This window comes from Halichoerus grypus, chromosome 10, assembly GCF_964656455.1.
Source record: "Halichoerus grypus chromosome 10, mHalGry1.hap1.1, whole genome shotgun sequence".
NCBI classification, from domain to species: domain Eukaryota; kingdom Metazoa; phylum Chordata; class Mammalia; order Carnivora; family Phocidae; genus Halichoerus; species Halichoerus grypus.
The window spans coordinates 51,736,432-51,757,176 of record NC_135721.1 but is presented as its reverse complement, the minus strand read 5'-3'; the positions used below and the strand labels follow the sequence as shown (position 1 = coordinate 51,757,176).

At 39.2% G+C, this 20,745-nt stretch overlaps 1 protein-coding gene across 11 annotated transcripts in view; it reads right to left on the bottom strand.

The window, feature by feature from the left end:
* Positions 1-20,745, bottom strand: part of AAK1 (AP2 associated kinase 1) — a 168,947-nt gene that overhangs the window by 71,583 nt on the left and 76,619 nt on the right. For all 11 annotated transcript variants that reach the window (XM_078056447.1, XM_078056445.1, XM_078056448.1 and 8 more), the window contains exons 3-4: positions 18,620-18,738; positions 1,144-1,252 (exon numbers count right to left, since the gene is read on the bottom strand). In XM_078056447.1, coding sequence (XP_077912573.1) covers positions 1,144-1,252; positions 18,620-18,738 — 228 coding nt within the window. The remainder of the gene's footprint in view (positions 1-1,143; positions 1,253-18,619; positions 18,739-20,745) is intronic.

Here is a 20,745-nt window from a genome sequence, read left to right as displayed (position 1 = left end):
CACATCTTTTAGTAAGAATCAGACTGCACAATAGACCCCAGGAGCAGGAAGAAGACAGCTTTATAGTCTGTACTTTAGGAATGGCTCGGTCTCTCTGGCTTCACTCACTACTTGCTGCCGAGGATGTAGAAATGCTACACCAATATTTCATCTCCAGGACCAAAAGACTGATGACCTCACTTACACAAAATTATCCAGATCCCCGGATGCTCCCACTGCCTTGTCTCGAAACATTTTACCGTGCAAAAAGGAATGGACAGGAAGAAACAAACTGTCAAGTTCAAATTTGGTAGTATCTTATAAAATCAGCTTAAGAGTTGTTACAGAATAGGCTGAAATTACTGGTTAACATCATATTTTGGGGATTAACAACATATTTAATTTATGGACAGTATCTTTAAAGGCAAGGAAAATGTCAGTGGACGTAAGGGTGATTATAAAACAGGGCACCAAACAGTGAGGCAGTGACCCAAGCTTGTAAGTGGCAGTTGCTTAGGCCAAAAAAGTCAAACCTCCAAACTGGTTGTGTGAAATGCAGTCAGCTCTGAATCAAGTCATGCTACAGTCTGTATTTCCCAAGATAAATGTTGCTTGAAACTCCAAGCTTTCAACTACTTAACTCCACTGTTCACAGCAGCATCGTTTGAATATAGCCTTACTGGAAATTACAGCTCGAAAGCAAGGAGAGGAAAGGTCATTTCCATTAGACGAAAAGGATTATTTTCCCCTATAAGGATGGAGGTGTGGGTGGAGAAGAGAACACATGAGGGAGGGAGTGAGGAGGCTGAACCGTTTCTTCGGTCCATCTGGAGTTGGGTCTTTATTATGTACCTTCATCGCTTGTTTTAAAGCATCACAAATAACACATTCATTCTCACCCTCATCCATTCTCATTCATATACAAGCACCAAACCTTCCTAAAGCTAACAAAAGGGGAGTTTTGTATTATCTACTACTTCAAATTGTTTGCCGTAGTAAGAATAACCAAGAGGTGACAGCAGGCTCTGTATCTTCCTTTGCACATCTTTAAAAATAGAACAACATACATTAGGGCACAATGCACATTAATTGAAATGAGCCCCGTGCCCTTGACAATCAAAGTGCCAGAGCAACGGGAGCTCAAGGTGTGGGTCATATACTTACCCCTGCAGAAGTCCATCAGAATGAGCACTTCCCATACATCACCACTGCTCACGTTGTTGATACTGGAGTCAATGTAACCGACAATGTTCTTGTGCCCCGACAGGTCTCTCTATAAAGAAGAGTTGAGAAATATAGTATGAGATACAGACACCAATAGAGACAGAATGAGCCCACTGGTTCCATTAGCACAGATAATTTAAATGCAGATGACCTTAACCGCAATGAGAGGTAAGACTGAGGGGGGGGGGCCAAGAGCAGGTTTCCAGTGGTCTCTGAGATTCACGGCCAGATCTTCAGTAAACGCTTCTACAATCCTACTAAACCACAGCGCTCTCCTGAACAAGATTCTGGAACCTGATGCACACAGGGTGCCTGCTTGTTCGCTCCATCAGTGCTCCATGTAAGCCAGGAGCAAAGGCGCCCATCTCCAGAAGTACTGCAGAGAGTGTGAGCCAGACAGTATGAAGTATTTAAACGTGTGAATTTTTAATTCAGAAAAATGAAACTGGTGGGGTTTTTCCCTGGTTGTAGATACACAAGTGAATTCAACATGACTTTTAAATTGTTTGTACTGTTTTTCTCCCTTTAGGAAATATGTGAAAAGAACAACTGCTTTACAAAGTTTTGAACGGACTACAGTGGCATCCAGACCTAAACATTTTGCTCATAATTAAGCCTTTCAAGCCAACCAAATGGAATATAAGACGGGTCATGTTTCCAGCTCTCTGGTTGGAACTGCATATGCTCTCTCAGGGCTGCTTATGGAATTCACTTAGTCAACAAATGTACATTGAGCACTTCCTCTGTGTCAGGACCCATTTAGGCCCTAGAAGTTGCCTCACACCTTAGTATAGTTATTTCAACATCCATAGAGACAAATCTTTGTAATGATGATGTTTAAAATCCAATGTCATCAAGAAGTAAGTTGGGGAAAGAAAAAGTGAGCAAGCTGGGTAAAAGGATTTTTGCACAAGGGGCGCCTGGGTGGCTCAGTCGTTAAGCGTCTGCCTTCGGCTCGGGTCATGATCCCAGGGTCCTGGGATCGAGCCCCACATCGGGCTCCCTGCTCAGCGGGAAGCCTGCTTCTCCCTCTCCCACTCCCCCTGCTTGTGTTCCCTCTCTCACTGTCTCTCGCTCTGTCAAATAAACAAATAAAATCTTTAAAAAAAAAAAAAAAAAAAGGATTTTTGCACAAATACAAGATTTTAAAAAAACTCGTTTTAATAAATTGTTTTACTTTTGTTTAAAAAAAGGGGAGGGGAGTGGAAACATAAGTGGTTCTGAGTCACCAGACAAACATGACAGTTCAGGCCATAAAAACAGTAACTACCTCTACACAAACTAGAGATTTGGCTGCTTAGAGTGACATATAAAGTCTCTTTTAATCTGAAATTATATACCAAAACAAGAAGAAATCTCATAGTATCAAAAGAATATACCTGAACCCTGAGCATCAAAGTTAAAATTCATTAGAACTTTCCTGTGAGGGAGGGAGTAAGAATGACTATTGCTTCAGAAAGGTAGACAAAAATAGAAATGTGACCGCTGGAGCTGACAGTGGGAAGTCAATGGAGCCCTATGCAAGAACAGTTTCAGAGAAGGGATGGGATGGGGGGGGTGGGGGGAGGGGAGAAATGGACTTGCAAAGAGTTGAGCACATAGAGCTGGCGACTACAGATGAGTCTTCTGGAACATTTTGTGCTCCAGAGAGGAACAGCATTGCCAGAAGGAATTAATTCTCAGGATGAGAGAGGCCTGAGCATGGGAGAGTGGAAGGAGCCAGGAGCAGAAACCTTCAGCATACAGTAGAGGACGAAGGTTAACTGATGGAACCTAGTCCTGCAGGAAGAGAAGGCGGGGACTGGTGTTAGAAAGAGGAGCAGGAAGGAAATGAGGATGGATATGCATATTGGTTTACAGCTGGAGAAAAGGGAACTTCAGTGAGTTCAGTTCTATTGTTCTGTTTCTGGTAGAGAGCAAGACCATGTTTGCAGTATAAGGGAATGAGAAAGAAGCTTGATGAGAGAAATAAAAGGCTTAGAGCAACTACTTTGGATAACAAACAAAGGAGATGATGAGGCAGAAAAAGCAGTCTCTCGAGTTCTGCACAACAGAACGTGATTTCAGGGTTCATGTCGCAGAGGCCCGTTCTTCCCCCTGCTTTTTACTCTCATCACCAACTCTTCAAAAACTTGATTTCATTTACACAGTCGAGGAAGGAGGAAGAACTGGAGAGGAGTTCTTGAAGCCAAAATAGAGCAGAAGATCATGTTCTCCAAATGTTCACAGGAGGAATGAAAGACTAATGTTTCCACATTAGTAATCTGTCTACATTTAACCGTTTAAAAAAGAATCAGCAATGCTACTTCTGATTTGTCTCACCCCAAGAGGAATAATAAAGAATCAGGATGGGAAAAAAAGCATTTGACAGAGCCAAGAGGAGGTCAAGAGCTATTAGAGGACCCAAACTGGATAATTAACATCTGCAGATGGCATCCTACAACAGTTGCCAAGCTGTTTGCTGATCAGTTCAAGTCCAAATTCCTGTTCATTTTGTCTTTTGCAGAGTTCCTGAGAGACGTCCAAGCAGAAAAGATCTCCTTTGGAGGGAGACCACGGCACTTACTTAACGACCTGATGATGCAGCAACATCTCAGATTTTAGAGTAACACCTCACTACTCTGCAACTGATGGAGAAGATCGATTTGAATGGCTGTGAAACGCAGAAAAGGTCAAGAGAAAAACTTACTGCAAAGTGAGACTGACTCACACTGAGGGTGCACTGCCCAGTTTGCAGCAGCAATAGGCCAGAGGAGGTCCAAGCATTCCCTGGCTTTCATTAAAAGCACAGTCCCAGGCTTGGAGAACAGAAATGGACATAGAGGTATGGGACAGAACCCACACGGTATTGGAGCTCAATTACTCAGGAAAAGGCAGGATATAAAGAGGATGCCTTGATGCCCTTGGCTACAATTACTATTTGGGGTACGCTGAGATAAAAATCTATATGATGAATATAAGCCAAAACCTGATTTTCAGGGGAGTGAGAAATGTTCAGTTAAATTATAGATCAGATCAGTTTATATTACATGATTTAAACAGCGATAAGTCTAAGGAGTGTGTATTGTCATTCTAAACTTTATTTTTATTTTATTTATTTATTTATTTATTTATTTATTTTAAGATTTTATTTATTTATTTGACAGAGAGAGACATAGCGAGAGAGGGAACACAAGCAGAGGGACTGGTAGAGGGAGAAGCAGGCTTCCCACCGAGCAGGGAGCCCGATGTGGGGCTCGATCCCAGGACCCTGGGATCATGACCTGAGCCGAAGGCAGACGCTTAACGACTGAGCCACCCAGGTGCCCCTAAACTTTATTTTTAGATTACAGTACTGACATAAACGTGCTCTTAGAAGACCTGCTTTATTAAGAAGATATTTTCAAAGATTTGTAGTTGCCTTATTAATATTAATATTAATAATATATTTAACTGTTTGTAGTGCTAAAAAACTTTCTTCATAAATAGATGCAAAAGCTGCCATTTGAAAATCATGCCTTCAAACAGATCTTACAGGTTATCACAAATCTCAAGTTTATCTGGGGTCCTAATTAATGATGCTTGTAGCACAAAACAGAATTCTATCCCTATCTTCAAAATTCCTACAGCAGGAGGATTCCTCGTTAAGAGTCTTGAGGCCTTAAGGGAGGACTTAATCCCTAAGTACATCTATAAAAACCTTTATTATATAAGTTCAGGAAAACAAAGAAGATAGCATTCTAAAGAGCATATTAATAACATGTCACTCACCTCCAAATAGTAAAAATGAGTATGGTATATAACTAATTTCCCTATATATTTGCTCAGGTCACCCTTCCTTGGAATGTCAGCATGATACCTGCCAATTTCCAGTATGGATAGCGCTTGCATTTACACAGATTAAGTTTCCAAAGAGATAATTTACCTGCTTTGACCCTCCATTCAAATATTCAATGTTTTCTGCTTTTATGACTCATCACTATTGCTGCTTATTTCTGGGATCACACCAGGGTTCCACAGACCCTTTTAAGCAAATTTCAGCTTCTTTTTAACTTAAAGGTGAAGGAATCCAGTTCTAAGGCCTGAAATTTGTTTACTTCTCCTACTGGATGCTTTGTGAAAGTCTTCTGCCTTACTTTTCTTTGCTCCTTTTCCCCTCAATTACTCTGAATTTCCTTTATAACTCTCTTCACAAGGAGTTATTCACAGGCACAGTAAAACATCAAGTCCAGTACAGCAATGAAAAGAAACACTGTGAGATCTAGGCTGGCCCTGGTGTTCTATGAGGGCCAAGGTATCTAAGCTTCTGCAACGTAAGAAGTCTCAAATACTACTCTCCTCCCCATACTCACACTGACTCTCCCTTTCCTGAGTCTTACTCATTAATTAATCCTGTACTTACTGAACAGATCTTTAAAGTCATCTAAAATCTGATTTAGAACAGTGCTGCTCAAACTTTAGTAGGCATATGAATCACCTGGGGATCCTGTTTAAAAGCAGATCTAATCCAGTAGCTCTAGCAAAGGGCCCAGGATGTTGCTCCTCAGTGGCATTTAAAGTAGCAAAGATCCAGAGCAGCGCTACTCAAAATGTGGCCCACAAATACGAGCTGGTTAGTAAACTGTTACCAGCCCAGAAGGAGATAAGAAGCTTGTTCCAGGACATAAATCAATTAACTAACTAAGCTGACTTGTTTCTTTTCCTAGTTCCTTGATTTACATTCTGGCACAACATCCTCTGAAGAGCACCCATACGTTTACAGCCAATTGATTTCTGACAAGGGTGCCAAAACAATTCAGTGAGGGAAAGATCAGTCTTTTCAAAAAATGATGCTGGGACAACTAGATTATCTTCATGCAAAAGAATAAATTTAGATCCCTACCTCATACCATACACAAAAATTAATTCAAAATGGACCAAAGATATAAAAACCCCCAAAAGAAAATATGCACACAAATCATCATGGTGTTGGATTAGGTAATAGTTCTTAGATATGACACCTGAAGCACAAGCAATCAAAGAAAAAAAAAAAAAAAACGGATAAACTGCACTTCATCAAAATTAAAAAATTTTGCGCTTCAAAGGACACTATTAAGAAAATGAAAGACAGTGCAAAGAATGGAAAAAAAAATATTTGCAAACCATACACCTGATAAGGATCCAGTATCCTGGCTATATAAAGAACCCTTAAAACTCAACAATAAAAAGACAACACGATGTAAAAATTGGCAAAGGATCTGAATGGACATTTCTCCAAAGAGCATTACAAATGGCTGATAAGCACATGAAAAGATGTTCAATGCCATTAATCACTTAGAAAATGCAAATTAAAACCACAATGAGATATCACTCCAAACCACAAGGATGGCTATAATTAAAAATATAAACAATAAAAAGTGTTGCCAAGGATGTGGAGACTGGAACCTTCATACATTGCTGGAAGAATATAAAATAGTGCAACTCCTGTGGAAAACGGTTTGGCATTTTTTCAAAAAACAGAGTTACCACTTGACCCAGCAATTTCATCCTTGTGTATATACCCAAGGGAAATGAAACATCATGTTCACACAAAAACTTGTACACAAATGTCCTAAGCAGCACTATTCATAATGCCCAAAAGTGGAAACAATCCAAATGTCCATCAGGATAAACAAAATGTGATATCTACACACGGAATATTATGCAGCCATGAAAAGGAAAAAAATACTCATACATGCTATCACATGGATAAATGAGGCACTCATCCATGCTACAGGATGGTTTAACCGTAAACATTATGTTAAGTGAAAGAAGTCATAAGAGGCCATGTATTAGATTATTCCATTTATATGAAAAGTCCCGAATATACGCCAGAAAGTGGACTAATGGTTGCCAAAGACTATGGCAAGGGGGTCATGAGGAGTGACTGCTAACAGGGACGGGTCTCCTTTGGAGATGATGAAAAAAAATGTTCTGGAGTTAGATACATGGTGATGGGTAAATAACCCTGTGAATATACTAAAAATTACTGAATTATATTTAAAAGGGTGAATTTTATCTCAATTTACAAAGAAAAGTAATATGATGAGCTAGGGAAAAAATAAACATACAAGGGGGAAAAGAAAAAGAAAACAAGGTCCTTTGAGTAGCACTGATCTAGAGCAGTCAGGCAGCTCAAATTGTAATCCCTGCTAGAGCCTTTTGACAAGTTTTCTTACAATAATGTCACTTCTTTGGACCCTCACCCAACTGCAGACAGCCTGTATGTACTGCTGATGAGTTATTCCTTACATCCAACTGGAAACTTCCACCTCTTGTTCCTAGACTGTCCTCTTCAGAGCAAAAAGAGCAAGTCTTCTTTTCCACTTTCTAAACAATTGAAATATTATTATTTAGACTCTAAATCTTTTCTTCTCTAGGTTAAATATACCTACTTTCATAGACATGTTTTTTAGTTGCATCACCACTTAAATGCTTCACTTTGTCTATATCCCTTTGACAAGAATGGCCCCAGGAAATGAATGGAATACTCCAGATATGGTCTGACTCACGCAGAGTACACCAGCATCATCACCTATTATTAATTTTATTAATGTAGCTAAAAATGGCATTTTTTTGGCAGCTGCATTACACTACACATTCGTATTGAGTTAATTGACCACTAAAATACTTAAGTCTTTTTCCATTTTACACTGCTTTAAATCTCTGCCTTCCCAGAACTATGCTTGTAAAGTTGTTAAAATAAAAATTCAAGTGTATGACCTTGCCTTGTTATTTCATCTCATTAGAATCAGTCTATTGCTCCAATTCATAAGGATCATTTTGGATCCTGATTCTATTACCCAATGTAGTGGTTATATCTTCCAACTTTATATTAGGTAGATAATTGATAAGTGTGTCTTCTCTTTAACCAGGTTATTTGCTAAATGTAAAATAACATAAAAGTAGTGGTGAGCCATACGGCTTTTTTCTTAGAAGGCATCCTCCAAATTAATATCAAACCACTGGTCAGAAACCATTATACACAGTAGTTATTACTACTGGAATCCAGCCTAGACTCTCCAACTTGCTCACAGATCTCTGGTGAGTGTCCTTACCCAAATGACACAATCCATAGACACTGGACCTAGGGCACTCTCCTGAGCTTCCTATCCAGAAACCTTCCCAAAGAGGCCATGATGTTGGTATGACATGGCCTGCTATTACCCAACCTTAAAGTTCTTTGGATCTCTGCTTACTTATCGAACAGACTACAAAACAGCTTAAAATTTTATTTTATTTTTAAAATAAGTAATATACTAACATTCAAAAAGAAAAAAAAAAAGGAAATTATTTTCTACTCCAGTACTCATCACCTATAGGAAACACTCCCTGTTTCTTTCCCTTTCTCCCATTCACCCTCCCTACCTCTCTCCTCTCTCATCCTTTCAGTGTTTTGTTCAGGCAAATCCAAACGGTATGTATTATGTATGTGTACACACACACACACACAACACACCTTTTCTTACACAAAAAATAGCATCAAAGCATCTTTTTAAATAATCTGTTCCAGATTCTTGTCCCCCATCAATCCTGATGTCCTTACTGTGCACAATCTACCTTCCTCTCTTTTAGGAATACGGAAACATTTTCCTGCCTCAAATCTTCTGATATCTCTTCTGTTGAAAGCAAGTCTTCAAACGTCACTGGTGGCAGCTCAGTGTCCTCACTATCAAGCTCACTGCAGATGTAATCCATCTGGGCCAAGAAATGTGAACACAGAACAGCACTTGGCACATCTTGAGCTTGAGTTCTTATCCCTTTAAGTCTGAAGAAAATTCATCTTTTCCTGCCTGTAGGTAAAGAAATCTGAAGTCCAAAACCCAACTTCCCATTGTCCATCAGAAACCAAAATCCCTTTGGTTCCATCAGGGCCCACATCCCAGATGTTATCAAAGGACTCCTACCATACTCTGGTAAATGGTACACAACATATGTCAAAATCAAATGTCTCTAGTGAAACCAGTAACCATTCTTGAGTTTGGGTGGGTGCAACACGCAGATCCTTACTCTGCTGTAAGTGCAGAGAGGACTCTGCTGCTTTGATCACTAACACACAAGCCCTAGCATGTTATAAAACATGTTACCTCCTCTAATTCCTTTCACAATTCTGACACTGTGTGAGAGAGGCAGGGTTGGGGTATGCCCTCTATCTGACAGAAGTCTGAGCCTAGGAGGGTAAAACATCACATAGAGCTTTTGATTAAAATGGTAGGAAAAAATTTTTTAAGTAAGTTGAATACTTGCTTTTATCTCTGCCTCCTTCTAAAGCCTTACTAAATGATGTAAAGAGTTTGTTTTTTAAAAATCACAAACTGAAGACTTCCATTTCCAGGAAAATGGAGTAGATGTGCTTTTGCCTATTCTTCCTTCTAAGAACAACTAAATACTTTGGACACTAGTATAGATTTTAAAAAGCATAATAAGAAGGGTCTGAAATGTGGACAGAAAGCAGCCTGACTAGAAACTTTGGAACCCAATGAATGAAACGGTGGTGAGCTGCCTGAGTTTTCTTTTTGTCCCATATATCCCAGACTAGAAACTGAAGCAACTGGTGAGTTAAAAACACCAATGGGTGTAGACAAAAAAAGCCCCAATAAAAGCCTGCTCTCTCAGGGTGCCTGGGTGGCTCAGTCATTAAGGGTCTGCCTTCGGCTCAGGTCATGGTTCCAGGGTCCTGGGATCGAGCCCCGCATCGGGCTCCCTGCTCGGCGGGAAGCCTGCTTCTCCCTCTCCCACTCCCCCTGCTTGTGTTCCCTCTCTCGCTGTGTCTCTCTCTGTAAATAAATAAATAAAATCTCAAAAAAAAAAAAAAAAAAAAAGCTTGCTCTCTCTAGCCAAACCCAAGAAAAGGGCAGCCTAGCAAGACAGAAATTCATAGACACTAACTACTCTATTCCAGCCAAAAATCACAGAAAAAACTGCAGCCTCTCCCTGCAGACATGCCAGCAAAAGCCAAGTGGGGAGCCCAGACTTCCATCTTCACACACACACTGTATCTATGTATATAACGCATTAATATGTAAAAAAATATATATAACATGAACATATAATACATAACAAATACATATGTAATATACACAGATATAATGTATAACTAATATATATATAACATTAATTAGAATATTTAAAAGTTATACAAAGAAATGGCCAACAAATATAGGAAATGATGCTCAACATCACTAAGCATCAGGAAAATGCAAATCAAAATCACAAGGAGATAACACTTCATGCCTGTTGGGATGCCATTATTCAACACACACACACACACACACACAGAGAGACAATAACAAGTGCTGGCAAGGGTGTGGAGATATTAGAACCCTTGTGCATTGTTGGTAGAAATGTAAATTGGTACAGCCACTGTGAAAAACAGAAAATTAAACACAGAATTACCATATTACCCAGCAATCCCACTTCTTCGTGTATATCCCAAAGAATTAAAAGCAGGATCTTGACGAGATATTTGCATATCCATGTTCACTGCAACATTATTCACAATAACCAAGGGGAAGAAGCAACCTAAACGTCCACTGATGGATAAATGGCTAAAGAAAATGGGGCATATATTTATAATGGAATATGACTCGACCTTAAAAAAGAAAGAAATCTGGTGCACCTGGGTGGCTCAGATGGTTGAGCGTCTGCCTTCAGCTCAGGTCATGATCCCAGGGTCCTGGGATCGAGCCCCACATCGGGCTCCCTGCTTGGCGGGAAGCCTGCTTCTCCCTCTCCCACTCCCCCTGCTTGTGTTCCCTCTCTCACTGTCTCTCTCTCTGTCAAATAAATAAATAAAATCTTTAAAAAAAAGAAAGAAAGAAATCTTGTCATTTCTACAATATGGATGAACCATGAGAATATTATAGTAAGTGAAATAAGCCAGTCATAGAAGGGCAAATATTGTATGATTCCACTTACATGAGGTACATAAAACAGCTACATAAGTTCTGGAGATCTGCTGTATAACACGGTGCCAACAGTTAATAACACTGCACACTTAGAAATGGTTAAGATGGTAAATTTTAAGTTACGTGGTTTTGACCACAATAAAAAAAATATTTTTAAATGTTAGAGTAAAATTAAAATAAAAATTTAAATACTAGCTTAAAAACAAAAAGAAATCTTCAAAATCTGAAATAATAATTGCTTAGTTGATAATCTATGCAATATATTTGAATGAGTTGAAAATTTATACCCACACAAAACCTGCACACAGATGTTTATAGCAGCTTTTATTCATAGTTGCTAAAACTTGGAAGCAACCAAGATGTTCTTCAATAGATGAATGGATAAACTGTGAAACATCCATACAATGGAGTATTATTCTGCTCTACAAAGAAATGAGCCATCAAGCCATGAAAAGACATGGAAGAAACTTAAATGCATTTTAAGTGAAAGAAGCCAATCTGAAAAGGTTACACACTGAATGACTGCAACTACATGATATTCTAAAAAGGGCAAAACTATGGAGACAGCAAAATAAAAATCAGTGGTTATCAGGGGTTGGGATATTTGGTGGGATCACCAGGCAGAGCACAGGCAATGTCTGGGGCAGTGAAACTATTCCATATGATACTATAATGGTAGATACATGTTATACATTTGTCAAAACCCGCAATACAATATCAAACTCAATGTACAATACCAAGAGTAAACCTTAAAATATTTTAACTATGAACTCTAGGGGATAATGATATGTCAATGTGTCAACTCCCACCTCAAGTACCTAGGAAAAGAAGAACAAAATAAACCCCAAGCAAGCAGAAAGAAAGAAATAATAAATAGAAAAACAAAAATCAATGAAATAAAAAATGGAAAAATAGAGAAAATCAATTAAACAAAGCGATCGTTCTTTGAAAACATCAAGTGGCAAACCTCTAGCAATATCAACAAAGAAAAAAAGAAGATACAAATTACCAATATCAGGAATGAATCAGGGGATTTTACCACAGACCTGGCATAAATGAAAGGATAATACAAGAATAACACTAACAACTAACTCTACCTGCATAAATTTGACTTAAATGAAATGGACCAATTCCTCAAAAATACAAACTATTATAACTCACCTAATATAAAGGATAATTTTAATAGCCCTGTAAGTATTAATGAAACTGATTTTGTAAATTAATAACTGCCAAAAAAGAACTCCCCAGGCCCAGATGGTTTCATGGAGAATTCCAACAAATGCTTACTTAAAGAAGAACAAACACCAATTCTACAAAATCTTTTCCAGAAAACAGAAGAGGAGGGAACACTTCCCATCTCCCAACTCATGTTATAAAGCCAGAATTACCCTAATACCAAAACCAGAAAAAGCTTAATAATTAACTCCCAAAACTACAGACCATTAACCCTCACTATAGATGTAAAAATCCAAAATGTTAACAAACAGAATTCAAAAATATGTAAAAATAATTACAGACCATGACCAACTAGGGATTATTGCAGGGATGCAAGTTTGGTTCAATATTTGAAAATCAGTCAATATAACCGACCATATTAAAGCTAAAGAAGAAAAATCACATGAGCATATTAATCAACGCAGAGAAAAAATACCTGACAAACTTCAACACCCATTCATGATAAAAACTCTTAGAAAAATAGGAATAGAGGGAAATTTCATCAAATTTATTTTTTAAATCTATTTTTAAAAACTACAGTTAACCTCATCCTTAATAGGGAAAGTATTCTTTCCTCCTAAGATTGGAAAGAAGGCAAGGATGTCCACTCACCATTCTAACTCAACATAGTATTGCAAATTTTAGCCGATGCAAGAAGGCTAGAAAAGGAAATTATAGGATACAGATCAGAAAGGAAGAAATAAAACTGCCTCTCGTTGCAGGTAACACAATGGTCTATATAGAAAATCCTAAGGAATCTAGAAAAAAATTCCAGAACCAGGGGTGCCTGGGTGGCTCAGTTGGTTGAGCGGCTGCGTTCAGCTTGGGTCATGATCCTGGAGTCCCAGGATCTAGTCCTGCATTGGGATCCCTGCTCAGCAGGGAGCCTGCTTCTCCCTCTGACCCTCCCCCCCTCATGCTCTCTCTCACTCTCATTCTTTCTCTCCCAAAGAAATAAATAAAATCTTCAAAAAAAAATTCCAGAACTAGTAAACAAATTTAGCAAGGCTATAGGATAAAAGATAAACATAGAAAAATCAGTTGGTTGGGGCACCTAGGTGACTCAGTCATTTAAGCGTCCAACTCTTGATTTCAGCTCAGGTCATGAATTCAGGATCGTGGGACTGAGCCCCATGTTGGGCTCTGCGCTCAGCTGAGAGTCTGCTTGAGATTCTCTCTCCCTCTCCCTCTGCCCCACCCCGCACTCCCACTGGCGCTCTCTAAAATAAATGAATGGGGCGCCTGGGTGGCTCAGATGGTTAAGCGTCTGCCTTCGGCTCAGGTCATGATCCCAGGGTCCTGGGATCGAGTCCCGCATCGGGCTCCCTGCTAGGCGGGGAGCCTGCTTCTCCCTCTGCCTCTGCCTCTCTCTCTCTCTCTCTCTCTCTCTCTGACTCTCATGAATAAATAAATAAAAACATTTAAAAAAAAATAAAATAAATGAATGAACGAATGAATGACTGAATAAAAATGAATTGGTTTTTTACATACTAGCAATAAACACATGGACACCAAAATTAAAAATCCAGTACCATTTATAACCATTCAAAACAAAACCAAAAACCTATGTCTAAATCTAAGAACATGTACAAAGTCAACCTAATGTCAATGAAAAACGTCAAAGATACAAATAAATGGAGAGATGCACCATGTTCATTTATTGGAAAACTAAACAGAAAAGATGTCAATTCTCCCCAAATAAATATACAAGTTTAATGGAACTCCTATCAAGATACTTGCAAAACATTCTGTAGATAAAAATTATTCTAAAATTTATGTGAAAAGACAAAAAAAAATGGGAATAAGTAAAACAATTTTAGGGAAAAAAAGTAGGAGGAATCAGTCTGATTTCCAGACTTATTATAAAGCTACAGTAATCAAGGTTGTATGGTATTTGGTAGAGGGAAAGTCATATAGATTAATGGGAACAGAACAGAGGAGGGTCTGGCGATGGACCCTCACAAATATGCCCGACTGATTTCTGACAAACATATTCAACAGAGGAAAGATAGCCTTTTCAACAAAGGGTGCTGGAGCAAATGGATACCCATAGGCAAAAAATGAACCTCAATATAAGTTTCACACCTTACATAAAAATTAACTCAAAATGGATCACAGACTTAAATTTAAAACGTAAAACTATAAAACTTTTAGGAAAAAAAGAAGACAAAATCTTCAGAATCAAGGGGTAGGCAGAGTTCTTAGAAATGACACCAAAAACATGTTCCACAAAAAACACAAAACAAAACCAAACCAAAAAAACCAGATAAACTGGACTTCATCAAAGTTAAAAACAAAACGAAACAAAAACAAACAGAAAGGTCTTAGAAATTAAAAAGCTTGACAAATAAAAAATTCAACAGGGTGGTTGGAATGTAAAGCTGAGGAAATCTGCTGGAATGTAGAGGGGAAAAACACCCAAAGATATGAAAAATCAAGGGGAGAAAACACAAAAAATTAGAAAATCAATTCAGGAGGACCAACATCCAAAATAACAGCAATTTCACACAAAAGGAAGACAGAAAAGGAAATCACCAAATGAGACAAGCTAAAATTCCTCATAATGCAAGGATAGGAGTCTCTAGATTACATGGGAACACCATTTATTAATAAATAATAAATGCACAAAGCAAGGTGTATCATCAAGATATTTCAGAACACTGTAAACAAAGGGGAAACTGATAAATTTCTAGGGAGAAAATAATGGGTCACACCCAAAGGGCTGATATTAGAATGACTTCTGACTTCCTATCTACAACAATGAAAGCTAAAATACGGTATAGCAATGCTTTCAAATATCTGAATGAAATTATTTCTGAGCCAGAATTTTATACACAAGGTTTCACATGTGTGAACATAAAATAAAGACACTTCCAGCCCTGCAAGGTCTCAAAAATTTACCTACCATGCATAAGGAAGCTACCACAGGATAAGCTCCACCAAAATGAGGAAGTAAAACAAAAAACGAGTCAGGAAATCTAACAAAAAAGAGAGGCAAAGGGAATGACTAAGAAATTCCAAGATAAGGCTGTAAATTAGACCTAGAGAGCAGCCAAACCAGATTTCACTGAGTTAGGAGATTGAGATCTCTTCAAGATAAAATGAACAGAACATATAAACACATTTAAAAGTATTTTGAAAGAATGATTTCTACAGCCTAGGGAGAGTTTGGGGTTAAACTGCTGAAAAGTACACAGAAAAGACAGACCAAAAAATGGAAAAAGATTATTAATTCCAGTGAAAACAGAGTTATACAGAAAAGGAATAGTAATCCTAGTCCACCAGAAGATTCTGCAAGAACAGTGTTTTCATACATGTAAAAACTAATACTACTGTAACTAACATACTGCCAGAAACTTCTGCTGTTGCAGCAGAACGGGAAATGAGCATGATTGCAGGTATTTGGGGAGAAGGGCGTGCAGGGGATGAAAGAGAGCTAAGTTTTTACTTTCCATACTATATAATGCCTAAAATGGAGAAAAAAATCAAGAACTAGCAATATCAGCATGATATTTTGAAACACAGCAAATGAATCAACAAAAAGTGGTTGTCTCTGGGACCTTGCAGTGACAGAGGAGGGCCCCTCAGGGACTTGCTTGAAGTTTTTGGGAACAAGCTTCGTTCGCTTATGAGAGTATTTAAGTTCTGAAAAAATATAAACTCAAAACAGAACACAATCTTTCACAGCTAATACATAGCTGGGCCAGAACTTGAACTCATGTAACTGAGTTCCCAATCAGGTGTGTTAATTTGTGAGCTCGTAAGGGGCCTGTGTCTTCCTAGTTCCACACCCGCCTAGCACAGAGCCAGCCCTCAAACAATGTTTCTGAATGAGTGGGAGAAAGTTAAAGAATGGGATTACTTTCATAACGCCAGAAAATGAATGCGAAGGGCATTCCAGGCAGAGGAAACAGCAGAAGCAAAGACAGGAAACGGAGTGTGAGAGCTCGGCAAGGCAGGGACAAGGGGAGGAGGGGGCAAAGAGAAGCGGCCAGAAAATCCAGTGGCTGCTGGTGGGAGATGCAGTGAGGCTGGTTGTCCGGAGCCCTGTGGCGGGGGAGTGGACACACACTGGTGCCTTGTGGACAGATCCAGGTGGCCCTGGGTATTTGAGCCTTGGGGTTTTTTGTCTGTTTTGCAATGATGACAGCAACACTTATTTCTCCCAGCAAATGGTTCCTTCTCAAATGGTTTCTCAGCTTTTTGAAATCTATAGTACCAGGCTCTCTAAAATCCTGAGGTCTTTTTCAGTTAACCCAACTACAGAACAGCTAGTTACTCTAAGTAGCCCCTGCAAGGGCAACTTAGGGGTGGACAGGGCAAGCAAAGCCTCGTGGAATCCCTACAATGCCACCTTCACCCATTTTGGGGGCCTCTTTTTGTTCTTTACAAAAGCATGAAAATCCAGGGCATAAAGGAATCATTACCGCTAGGTGAATATTTGCATCAGATATTACCATTATTCATACATTCACTTCATCCTAAGTCTATAAAGTATAGTTGACACTTGAACAACATGAGTTTGAACTGCATGAATCCAGAGCATACTTTTTTCCTTAAATACAGTACAGTACTGTAAATGTTTTTTCCTTATGGTTTTTTTTTTCTTTTTTTTTTTTTTTTAAGTAGGCTCCACACAGGCCTTGAACTCACAGTCCTGAGATCAAGACCTGAGCTGAGATTAAGAGTTAGACGCTTAACCCACTAAGCCACCCAGGCACCCCTCCTCATGATTTTCTTAATATTTTCTATCCTCTAGCTTCCTTTATTTCAAGAATATGGTATATAATGCATATAACATACAAAATATGCGTTGACTGTTTATGTTATCAGTAAGACTTGCAGTCAATAGCAGGCTACTAGTAGTTAAGTTTTGGGGGCATTGAAAGTAATATGAGAATTTTCAACTGTTCAGAGGTTAACACCCCAACCTCTGTGTTGTTCAAGGATCAACTGTATTTACTTCATGTTAAGCAGTCTGCTGGAATATAAAGTTCCCGATTTCAAAAAATTTACCTTCTGATGGCAAAATTACTTATAAGATAACAAGATAAGCAATATAATTGGCGTAAACAAAAGTATTGTAGAAACACAAAGGAATAAGACTATTTAAGGGGGTGCCTGGGTGGCTCAGTCCGTTAAGCCTCTGACTCTTGATTTCGGCTCAAATCATGATCTCAGGGTCATGACATCGAGCCCTGCACTGGGCTCCACACTGGGTGTGGAGCCTGTTTAAGATTTTCTCTCTCTCCCTCTTCCTCTCTCCCTACCCCCCACTCACACTTGATTGCTCTCTCTCTTAAAAAAAAAAAAAAAAGACTAAGTTTTTTAATGTATAATATCAAACAGAAGTGAAAGTAAGAGACTAACAAACTCCCATATACCCACCACTCTGCTTTGATCGTAACCCTTTGCCAATTTTGTTTCTCTTATAAATCCACTCATTAACTTTAAGACATCATGTTATTTCACCCATAAATATTTCAGCACATATTTCTAACAGATAGGGACTCTTTCTTTAAACACAGTATGAATCTGAATTGTGAAAACAAAGTTTTTAAGATGTGAGGTATAATTAACATATAATAAAATGCACAGATCCTAAGGTGTTCAGTTGAGTTCTAACACTTGTATAGTCCTGTATAAGCACTACCCAAAACAAGATATAGAACGTTTCTATGGCCCAGAAAGTTCCCACATGCCTCCTTCTAGTCAATTTCCCACACTCAGATGACCACTTTCTGATCTGTTACCATAGATCACTTTTGCCTGTTCTTGGACTTTTATAAGTGGAATCATAGCGTATGTATGAGTAAGAGGTTTCTAATCCAAAAAAAAAAGGGGGGGGGGAACCATTTCTGGAGGAAAGAACTACATGTATAACATATAAAGGTGTATTCACAGAATGCTGAGAAGCTCAAGAGGGATGAAAACCAGGATTGGTAGTAGACAAGGCTAGAAGAGGAGGCTCATTGGAGAGCCAGGGTTTCTGAATTAAACTCCATAGTTAGTTCTGCGAATGAAGTTATGAAATAAACTTTTCCCAATGCACAAACATTTCTCTGACCTTAAAAGCTGGTCAGTTCTGTCAATATGCCTCTTCCTCCTCAACCCTCCAGCTAAGGGTGACCAAGACAGGAGAAGCATGCTCTACCCCATCCCTCTTCATTCTCTTCTTGTGTTGAGGCTCCTTTGCCATATCAGGGAAGGAACAAGCCTCCCCAAACCCCCCAAAACCTTTCTTATGAGAGGGAACATTTTAAACAAGCAATCCCAAGTCTGAGGGGCAGCCTTACCATTATCTGGATTTCTCTCTTGCACACCTGGAGATCATGCTCATTGTTGACAAACATGCGTTTCAAGGCACATTTCATTCCATTGCTTGTCCTCACCAGAAACACGATAGCAAATCCACCTGTGAGGGAAACACACATACAAGCTCTTTTGAGTCGTGTTCAAAAAGTTAGTCGGATAACCACGGTGGCTGCAGCTTTGTGCTGTCACTGTTAATGGTACTGATGCCATCATCAGCTAGACCTAAGGGCTGGCCTGGCCTAGAAGGCACTCTTGGATTCAAGGGACTCAGACATTACTATGGGATTGGGTGGCAAGTGTCAGAAAAATTGTTCCTGAACACCTATGTCAGGAAGAAAGAAGAATAGTAACTATCTTGTAAAGAACCTACAAATAAACAGATGAACAAACAGATGAAGAAAAAAGAACTACATTCCAACCACTGTCCTCGGCACTTTGAGCTCTTATTTAATTCTTACTATAATCCTGTGAGGCTGGGTATTATTTTTCCCTTAAAGACGATTACTAGCTAAAGAAAACAGAGGCTCCAAGAGATTAGATTCAACCAAGAACTTTAAAAAAAAATTAAATCCAGCACTTAACCAGAGAGGCTTGGAAATTATTTTAATAATTGTTATAATAATAGTTGTCAAATTCCAGAAGCTTTCTCTTCCTTCTCAACCCTCCTCATGCCCTCCCCCCCAACTAGGATCTAACAATTGACCTTGAGGGGGTACCTGGGTAGCTCAGTCGATAACCATCTGCTCAGGTCATGATCCCAAAGTTCTGGGATCGAGCCCCGCATCGGGTTCCCTGCTCAGCGGGGAGCCTGTTTCTCCCTCTCCCGCTCCCCCTGCTTGTGTTTCCTCTCCCGCTGTGTCTCTCTCTCTGTCAAATAAATGAATGAAATTTAAAAAAAAATTGACCTTGAGGATTCCTCCTGCCATTCCTACCTCATGGGCTACTGAGAAGACACAAAATACAGGTATGGAAGTGCTCCCTCGACGTAGCAGACACCAACAAAGTATAACTCAATTACTGCGCAGATGTTTTAATGTCCACATCAACCTTTCCCCTAAAGACCAAAATTCATTAAAAAGAATTTTATATAACTCTAACAGAAATTCATAAATGCTCTGGATTGGTTACACCTTAGCATTCCACAGATTCTTATAACTCCTTCCTTCCATCTCATTCCCCAAATATTGCAGGAGGTGTTCAGTGCCATCGTTAACAGGGGTTATAGATAAATAAGGTGCAGCAAAGCTGTCAAAGCTGAAGGCTTTGGGATAAGCAGCAGTTAGACTGGGCACTTAGTCCATCTGCCTGCTTGTACACCATCATAATTTAGCTTGAACTATCCTGCGCACTGACCCTGGGTAGCAAAAAAAAAAAAAACAGTTGCGAGGCTATTCTCTGCACACAGGTAATCACTAATTGGATGGAGAGGAACACAGAGGGAAGTAACCAGTATGGGAAGTTGAGCGGAGGTCCTGGTACAGTGCTGGGGCTAGCTGCCACATGCAAAACTGATAGAGGGCAAAAGCAGTGACTCTCTAGATCTTGAGGCAGAAGCCTTGAGTCCTGTTGAATCTCTCTACATCCTCTGAGGCCCAGTGGCACTTGAGCACCTGTCTGTTGATGTCCGTGGCCATTTCCTGGTGTATCCTCACAATGTGTATTCTTTTTCAAGTCTGCTTGTATAGGTTTCTGCAGCTTGTAACCAAAGACAGCTTCAATCATAAAGCACTCTTGCATGTTTTGATACAACACACACATAATTCTGTGTTTACAAAAATGTTAACGGGCTCAAATGTTCCAAGTGTGCATTTTGATAATGTTTACCAGAGACGGCATGTTTGTAGATTTCCTATCACAATGTCCTTCTTCAGGAGTCAGATGAGCACTAAGATTTGCCATAAAGTCTTTAATTTCCACGGTCATCTTGAATCTTTGTATCTCAGTAACATTTTCTATTTTCTTGTAATACTTTACAGTCCACTTACACTGCTCAATTATCAATTTTAATTCTAGAAATTTACCTTAAAAATTTGTTTAGGGGCGCCTGGATGCCTCAGTCATTAAGCGTCTGCCTTCGGCTCAGGTCATGATCCCAGGGTCCTGGGAT